This window comes from Caenorhabditis briggsae (genome assembly GCF_000004555.2).
Source record: "Caenorhabditis briggsae complete genome, chrX, whole genome shotgun sequence".
Taxonomy (NCBI): Eukaryota; Metazoa; Nematoda; class Chromadorea; order Rhabditida; family Rhabditidae; genus Caenorhabditis; species Caenorhabditis briggsae.
Genome location: NC_013491.2, coordinates 15,252,781 through 15,262,100, shown reverse-complemented (window position 1 = coordinate 15,262,100; position 9,320 = coordinate 15,252,781). Strand labels below are relative to the sequence as shown.

The following is a 9,320-nucleotide window of genomic DNA, read 5'->3' as shown; positions in this document are numbered from 1 at the left end:
TAATAATTTTCCGATGCGTTTTTCTCAACGAAGGAACTTTTTTTTGAAACTTTATTTATTTTTATGTGAATCTACATGCTTTTCTGCATATTTTGATTCAATAAAAAATAACATTGTCGCACTGGTTCAAATTTTGCTCAATTGGAAATCTTGGGAATCTGGGCGTCACTTTGGACTGTTTTCTGGGCCCAGAAATCCCGGATTTGGGAACTTTGGACGCGCCATTAGGATAACAGACTGTCAAAGATACTGCCCGTGAAATAGCTCGGGACTCTTCCTCTAGTATCATCGAAATATCACCATTCATACTGAGAATAGGCCATTTCGATGTTAGTTTATGTTCCAGATTATAGTTCCTTTCTCCTAATCTTCTGAACTAAAACTTATTAGTGGTCCGAACTTATTAGTGGTTCTATGCCTATCACTTTGCACCTTTTTCGCCAAAGTTCGTTGCTCTAGAGGCCCAGGAGAAACATGAACAAAACACACCTCTGGGTATGTAATGTTCATCGAGTTAGTTCTCGCCCATTACACTGTTCAGGGGAAATTTTGCATAGTGCGTTAAACACACAATGTGTGACATCTATAATTATGAAAAAATATTAAGAAAAAATCAAAATTCGGAAGAGCAACATAGAGCGAAGTAAAAGTGTCAAAGACTTTTTGGACAACCTAGTATCTTATTTTCTGTAAGAGATATAAAAAATCTGCAAACTACAAGAGAGTTGGGAATGTTATGACAGTCATTGACATATTTCTGACTTACCGTAAACACACCAATAGAATGTCCTTCAAATCGAGCTTCATTTTTTCGATTTCTGTGAACAATATCACTAATTTGTGAACTGATGAAATATTGGTGAAATCATAATAAATAACTTATAAGTTGACAAAATTTGTAAAACTTCCACGGAAATTGAGATAATTGAGCTTAAAGTTGACGGTTTGGGTGGCAAACATTTGTTCACTTGACAAATTGGCTCTAGCTGGTTATTTTGGAATTTAAAGAAAGTTTTAGGTTTTAGTGGAGGTTATAAAATTAAGGATTTTAGAAAAACTTTTGAATTGTAATGTTTTTCAAGATCTTTAGAATACAATTTTTTTAATCAAATATTTTTTAAATCCAAAAATTCCTTCAAAATCCAAAATACCAACTAAGGATAACCGATTTTTGATATTTCTTACAGAAACTAAGATAATTGAGCTCCAAGGGCAAATTTAGGGCGTCGTTACGGTATGCTTACGGTATTTGATAAAATGGCATGGATAAATGTGTAAATAACAAATTAGTATACTGTAGGCTAAACTCAGTTTTCATTAAAAAGAAAAAGAAAAGGAAAAAAGTTGCTTCATAACGGTGAATGAAAAAGGTTACTAGAAAACAACTCGATTGTTTACAGGTTTCTCATCGCTAAGTTTTCTTTTTAAATTGACATTATAATGAGTTTTCAATCGCTCATCCCTCTTAGATGATGTTTAAAATAATCTGAAAAATGGAAAACAAAGACTTACGCCATTGATCCACGTCCCAAAGTCTTTAGTACTTCGAACATCTTCATTGCCGTCTTCTTCGAAATCCGTTCGGCAGTTTGGTGATACTCCAGCTCAGAATTCTCGATATCCATCATCTCCACATCACTCTCCACAAACTCATTCTGTGGCATTGCTTCCCGTTTCTGAAAACAAAACGGTAACGACGAAAATTTGAGAAATTGGGGAGCATTGGTTTGATTTTCAAATTAAAAGAAAAAAGAAATTCAAAAAAAAAAGTTGAAAGAAGGAAAAACCCATAAAATGAAAGTGAATGGGATGCCAAGTCATAGTCAAATGGGAGGAGCCATCTTCTAAAAATGCACTTTTAACAGAAAAAGTGCGAATGTTACGAAATGAGAGGCAGAAGAATGTTAAAAAACGAAAAAAGGTCAGAAATGAAGGGAAAAGAAGAATTGGAGGTAGTGTTTCTAATATATACAAATTTTTTTCGAACATAACCAATCAGTTCCTAGCAATCGTATATTTCAGGTTGCGTGTATATAGAAAACTGACTAAAATATATACATTGTCGCCTCGCTTTCCCAAAAAAAAAGACCACACTTCATTTTCATCGGCCGGAAAAAGAATGGGAATGAAAAAAGAGGATATGGCAAATGTATTTAAAAAGTGCACTTTTTCTATGAAATGGAGAAAAGTCAGAAAGTGAAAAAAATCTACGAGTAATAGCCAGAATACTATGAATTTAACAAGATTTTATGAGCTCATACTAATCAATTACTGTTCTAACTGGCTCGTACATAAAATAAACATAGTAATATAACTGAAAGAACTCCCAGAAACACTAACTGCTAAAAGACACTATTGAAAACATTGAGACGCAGAGAGAGTGAGAGACACACACAAACGCTATGCACTCACAGAACCTCTATGCACTCAAAGAGACCTTTGTAACCTGAAAAACTAGAAGACACTAAAACACAGAATTCCTATAAAACACTATTTATTGAATTTACTCAATAAACCACTATAAAACCTTTAAAACTAGTGAGCCACACTTTAACGGGTCGTCACCAATCGTGAGCGAACACCAGCGAAAACTAAAGAAAACGATAAGAATTTGTCGAGAGAGGAGACGCGTTTTGGCGCGCACACAGTTTCGCGCGCGGATACAGTAATCCACACCTCTTGCACGTGTGTTCGGGGGGAGATTTCTCTCCTTTAGACTTGGAAAGAGAATTTTAAAAAAGAAAACACGGTAGAATACCGTACAACATCATTATATATATTTTTTTATTCTTCAGAATAAAAAATGGGATATACATTATAGCTTTTTACACGTTGATGCTTCTCTCAGAAACAACTCTCCACAAGAACAAAATAGTAGAAATGATCAGGCTATTCGAATTTGCATAGGCAAAACCGAAAATTGACTTTTGCATATCAATAAAATCTGGGGAAAGAGCGAGGGTGTTTTAAGTGAAAACAGTATGGGAACATGGTTCTGTTGAGAGGGAAAAGAGAAACAGAGGAAAAAAGAGGGCATTTCTACCACATTTTATTAGTCATCACCAAAAAAAACAATTGATCAATATCTTGTGATCTGTTAAGCATAATCAGATGAAGGGTATGGGACAAAAGGAGGATGAAAGAGTTGGAGAGTAAATAAAGTAAGATTGCTGTATGATAATGTGCAAACTGATTATTAGAGGTGATAAAGAACATCTCAGCTAGATTATTGTTAGTGAATTGCGGCCCAAATGTTTGGTAATATGAAAGTTATTGAACAGATCCAGATTCCTTGATTAATTTTGTGGGCATCTTCCATACTTGCAGTTTCACCTTCTTAAAACATCACGCTGAGTCTGAAAATAAGATATAATAGGGAGGATTTCAATAGAATTTTCTGACCATGACGGCTCGCACAACTTCCGGAATAGTCTCGGCTGGTGGTGGTGTTGTCAAGAACCACGAATTGGTTTGGGCACGACACGCCTTGACTCGTTTTCTCGGACAAAGCTGCAGCATCTTCTTGATCAGCCGAGCTCCGTTTACTTTTTCGGTATCCGGAAGCTGAAATAATCAAACTTTAGGATATAAATCAAAATATAAAGTTACCTGGTCCAATTTATTTTGAATTGATCCTCTTTCTGAATATGTGACTTCTCTTGAATAACGTTGTAAGAGAGGAAACTGTCCCCATCTCACCCACTTCTACAAAATTGTGTAAAATTATATTTTATGTATACTTTTCTTAACTCACAGAAAGTGGTTGTCCCCCGAAAACTCTTCCGATGCTGTTCAATTGGCCTCTTGTGGTACCCCCTGGTATTACTTCTTCTCCAAGAATTATTTCAGCTACAACGATCCCAGCCGACCAAATATCAATCTCCGCTCCATAATTTTCAGAGCCCAGGAGAAGTTCAGGTGCCACGTATCCTGGAGTACCAACTGTTGGGCTCAGTTTCTGGGGAGCTGAAAATATTCTTGATGAAATCTTTAATACTTTTGAGTTATTTACTTTCAAACACATAATAGGTCGCGGTGCCAAAATCAGCGATTTTCAAACGGCCAGTTTCCGATATCAAAATGTTGTGTGGCTTCAGATCCCGGTGGACTATATTTTTCGAATGGGTATATTCCAATCCGGCAAGCAATGAACGGGTTAATGTCCGTTTGTTGCCAATGGTAAGGGGGGCGCCGGCAATATGAAGAAGGTGATTCAAATCAAAAGAACACAACTGGAATACAAGATGAAAAATAGTGTGGCCTTCCTCATCTGAAATATTTCAAAATTAGATAATATTCTCTTATTTATTAATTCACTTTTTGTCGAGAAGCATTCAATGAATGAAATGACATTTTTATGTTCCATGTGATGTACCATGAGAACTTCCTTGAGAATAGAACGCGGAATTCTATCATCTTTACTTCTTCTAATCGACGTCTTCATCGCGTAATTTTGATTCGAGGTTGTTGACTGAACTAGGAAGACCTTGCTGAAAATAATTTACTAGTCTAGAATACTCTTCATTCAACTTGCCTGAACGTTCCTTCGGAGATTTTCTGACGCACAGTAAAATGATTTTTTGAATCCAAATCTTGCACCAATGTAGCAATATTTTTGTACCGTGGGTGCCTCTCGATTTGGTATTGATTGTAATACGAGTCTTGGAAATGCTCACTGAAATAGGTGTACATGAATATGTGACAAGGGAATCTCAACATCTTGTGAATATTTAATGTAGAACAGCGCTTTTCAAAAACGGTTTCCTCAACTTCTAGGAAATTCCAGAAAATGAAACCTCTTGCGTTCTCGGCTGTCGGCTTGCAACTTCTGGACGGAAGTTGAGGGGGGTTCGGCTTTTGGACGGATTTTGGTCAGATTTTGGTCAGAAGCTGCACACTGACCGCAGTGGGACGGACAATGGTCAGATTTTGGCCGGAATTTGAAGGCGCTGCGTGTTAAGAGGTCGAAAGCTGGTCGGTAATTTGTCAGATCTTGGTCGGCTTCCCACAATGTCTTTGCCGGAATCTGACCAAGCTCCGGCCAGAAGTAACCGGCGACGCCTGAGTTATATTAGGGTATTCCATAAATTATGTCGTTTTTTGGTACCACTCTTCAAACGATGATAACTTTAGTGAAACTCATGTTCATCAAACAAACTATGTACCATTCGAATCAGTACTTTTTTGCCAACATTATACTAATTTGATAATTCCATCATGATAGAAAACAGAAGCCCAGGAAGAGACGAAGCATTGGAAAGTTTTTTTGCATAGTCCTTTTTAATGGACTGGTTCTCTTGTGACATGAGTTGTCGTCGAGTAGGACTGTGCCAATTTTTTGACCAGTGTTGGCAATTTGGATAACAAATTTTCTCTATTTCTTGGCAATTGTAAACCACAGTGTTAGTTTTTCATCTTGCCAGGGCGTCGTAATGAATAAAACCGAAAGCCAGACACCAAACAGTCACCATAACCTCTTTTTGGTAAATTTCTGGCTTTGTAAGATGTTGCACCTTCTGTTGCACCTGGCTTTCGACCAGATATGGCGCTGATCGCATTTTATTGTAGTATAGAGTCCATTTTCCCTTTTACGCCACAAATTGATCCAAAATATGATCATTTTTCTATCGTATGAGATGATCTCATAAACTAGAGTAACGTTGCAGTTTCTTGCAATCTTTCACTTCATGAGAGAGCCGTTTATCTAGTTTTCTAGTCTTTTCTTTTTCTTATTAACGTCTCAATATTGTTCCGGTAGAGACTCCAAGCGTTGCAAAAAGTTCCCTGACGGTCGATTTCGGATTCCGCCATATTTCAGTATTGATTCCACCACCTTTTTCTCTTCGAGGGATTCATCTCCACATTTGAATTTTGTGAACCATCGTTGTACTGATTTTCTGTTAGCACTTCTTTCTGCGGAAGCACGGTTAATATTTTCGGTTGTCTCGGTTGCATTTCGGTCGAGCATGGATTCGAAAAAAAATTGAAGCGAAAAAGTACATCTTTTCCATAAGTTCTCCTCAAATAACTGAGAGCATTATGACACATGTTAGATAGGGATTTTTGACGACTTGATTAGGTGTGCGAGAAACAAAAAATAAATTGGCATTAGAACGAGCCATGACAGAGAAAACTGCCCTCGAAAAAAACGACATTATTTATGGAACACCCTAATACTTAGGCATTGGATGAAAGTTCATATTTTAGACATATTCTCAAAATTTTTTAACCAATTTAGGAATAATTTTTAAACCAAAATAGAAAAAAGTGGAAACATCCGAAAATAATTTTTTCTTGTTTTGCGAAAATGTCTGAAATATAAAATCTCATCCAATTCTTAGTAAAATACAATAGATTTCATGTTCTGAAACGTCCTGAAAGTTGAAAAAATCGTCTCTAAAAACTAAAATTTCCAGAGGCGTCTAGATAGACTTTCTAAAACAAATTCCGAAAATTTCATCAAAATCTGATTTCACAAGGTTTTGAGGTTCTCTTCTGAATTTGAATATCTAATGTAAGCAAAAAAAATTCTTACTCCTCATCATCTCTACTGTTTGGCGGAACTCTTGGGAACCAACGAGCATCCATGGCTTGGAAATCTAGAACTCTGAAAAAAAAATCATTTGAAACAAACGAAAGGTGACCGCAGGATGCAATCAAAAGGCAGAAAAGATGCAAAACCCCAATAAAACGGTTTTTACTGTTCGCAAAACGATTTTCACTATTGAATAATAAAGTTAGAAACATCGAGAAGCGAGGGAGGAATAGAAAAAAAAATATGGGAATTCTATGACGTGTCGTTAGCTGGTGAATTTCGGAAAAGCAAACGAAAAACAAGCCGTGATATGGAATAGAAGTATTGTTTCCGAAAGAATGGAGGAAACTAAGGAAAAGCAGGAAAAGAAATCTCGAGCTTATGAAGAGATAGAAGAAATTGTCAACTTGATAATTATGGGTTTCGTATTTTATGAAAAATTGAGATGCAGGTTTTGTTCATTTCATCCGAAAATGTATGATTCATTGAGTCTATGACTGATAAAAGATACGAAAGGAGACATTGAATTGTGAAAGAAAAACATGTGAGTATTCCTATGGGACATCTGAAGTAATTGCCTTTTTGATAAACTAAGAAATATTTAAAGGCACACCACACAATAAAATAGTCTCCACCGAGGGCTGAATTCGATATTCCAAAGCATCCAATTTTTTGTGACCAATCTGTTCAGATAAAAAAAAAATCAAGTCAATTTGTCCAGACTGCTATTAGCCCTACCGGACGGGTTCGAAAGTCTGGATTTCTCCAGTTGCGACGTGTCCCGTGCCGAAGACACTTTGAGTAATACCAATAAGAACTCAATAGTTGCATCTGCTTCGGTCGTCAACTCTATCATAGTAGAGTTTACCAGTCGGTTTGAGCCCCCTGCCGGGGGCTCAACCTCCTGGGTTTTGTTTGATTTATCTTACATTTGAATTCCTAATTTCAGAAATTCCCACTTTCCGTGTGTCCGAAATTTCCGAGTTTCTTCATTTTCAAAAGTTATATTTTCCCGATATCGGAATTTTTGAATACCGTACTTTCTCGAATAGATGCCCACATGTAGCATCTCTTGTTTTTTCTAGAATGTTCCTGGATTTTCTGATTACAGATTGTTAGGGTTTCTGAAATTCAGATATTAAAAAAACCCACACACAGCCCTACTTCTAAGCCTTTGGTTTCAGATCACCTTGAAAAAATAGGGAAGTGATTACAATACTTATAGAGAATACTTATAGAGAACGCTTCACCTTTTTTTCAGACAAAACGTTTGGAGGGTACAACAATTCAGGGGTACAAAGGGGTACAAAATGATTTAGGGGTACAAAACTCACAGTTTGAGAGTACAAAACTGACCCTTTTTCAGTATTTTGTACCCCCGAATTGCGGATTTTTTACCCCTTAAATTGCTTTGTACTCCCTTGTACCCTCCGAATTGTTTGCCTTTTTTTTCAACCTCAACATGGGTTTACGTTGAGCATTCAAAAAACGGAATATCATGAAAATTTCTAAAATGCTCTAGAATTTTCTGGAATTTTCTTGCACTTTCTGGAACTTTCTGGAATTTTCTGGAATTTTCTAAAATATTCTGGAACTTTCTGGGAGTTTCTGGAATTATCTAGAATGTTCTGAAATTTTTTGGAACTTTCTGGAATTTTCTGGAATTTTATGGAATGTTCTGGAATTTTCTGGAATTTTCTAGAATGTTCTGGATTTTTCTGGAACTTTCTGGAATTTTCTGGAATTTTCTAGAATGTTCTGGGACTTTCTGGACTTTTCTGGAATTTACTGGAATTTTCTAGAATGTTCTGGAATTTTCTGGAACTTTCTGGAATTTTCTGGAATTTTATAGAATGTTCTGGAATTTTCTGGAATTTTCTAGAATGTTCTGGATTTTTCTGGAACTTTCTGGAATTTTCTGGAATTTTCTAGAATGTTCTGGGACTTTCTGGAATTTTCTGGAATTTACTGGAATTTTCTAGAATGTTCTGGAACTTTCTGGAACTTTCTGGAATTTTCTGGAATTTTCTAGAATGTTCTGGGACTTTCTGGACTTTTCTGGAATTTACTGGAATTTTCTAGAATGTTCTGGAATTTTCTGGAACTTTCTGGAATTTTCTGGAATTTTATAGAATGTTCTGGAATTTTCTGGAATTTTCTAGAATGTTCTGGATTTTTCTGGAACTTTCTGGAATTTTCTGGAATTTTCTAGAATGTTCTGGGACTTTCTGGAATTTTCTGGAATTTACTGGAATTTTCTAGAATGTTCTGGAACTTTCTGGAATTTTCTGGAATTTTCTAGAATGTTCTGGAACTTCCTAAGATTTTCTGGAATTTTCTAAGATGTTCTGAAATTTTCTGGAATTTTCTGGAATTTTATAGAATGTTCTGGAATTTTCTGGAATTTTCTAGAATGTTCTGGAATTTTCTGGAATTTTCTGGAATTTTCTGGAATTTTCTAGAATTATCTGGATCTTTCTGGAAGTTTTTGGAATTTTCTAGAATGTTCTGAAATTTTCTGGAATTTTATAGAATGTTCTGGAATTTTCTGGAATTTTCTAGAATGTTCTGGAATTTTCTGGAATTTTCTAGAATGTTCTGGATTTTTCTGGAACTTTCTGGAATTTTCTGGAATTTTCTAGAATGTTCTGGGACTTTCTGGAATTTTCTGGATCTTTCTGGAAGTTTTTGGAATTTTCTAGAATGTTCTGAAATTTTCTGGAATTTTCTAGAATGTTCTGGAACTTCCTAAGATTTTCTGGAATTTTCTAAGATGTTCTGAATT

At 35.9% G+C, this 9,320-nt stretch overlaps 2 protein-coding genes across 2 annotated transcripts in view; both read right to left on the bottom strand.

Annotated features, from left to right (window-relative positions):
* CBG15589 overlaps window positions 1–1,664 on the bottom strand; it is a gene marked incomplete at both ends in the record, with an annotated part of 6,427 nt that extends 4,763 nt beyond the window's left edge. Inside the window, one exon of the mRNA XM_002645398.1 lies at window positions 1,513–1,664. Within this exon, the coding sequence (XP_002645444.1) occupies window positions 1,513–1,664 (152 nt within the window). The remainder of the gene's footprint in view (window positions 1–1,512) is intronic.
* A 1,665-nt stretch (window positions 1,665–3,329) lies between these two features.
* Window positions 3,330–6,588, bottom strand: CBG15591 (the record flags this gene model as incomplete). Its single annotated transcript, XM_045240199.1, has 8 exons — window positions 3,330–3,356; window positions 3,403–3,564; window positions 3,610–3,705; window positions 3,755–3,966; window positions 4,013–4,270; window positions 4,318–4,490; window positions 4,622–4,675; window positions 6,536–6,588. The coding sequence occupies 8 exons, from the start codon at window positions 6,586–6,588 to the stop codon at window positions 3,330–3,332; spliced, it is 1,035 nt and encodes a 344-aa protein (XP_045095712.1).
* Window positions 6,589–9,320: the final 2,732 nt, after the last annotated feature.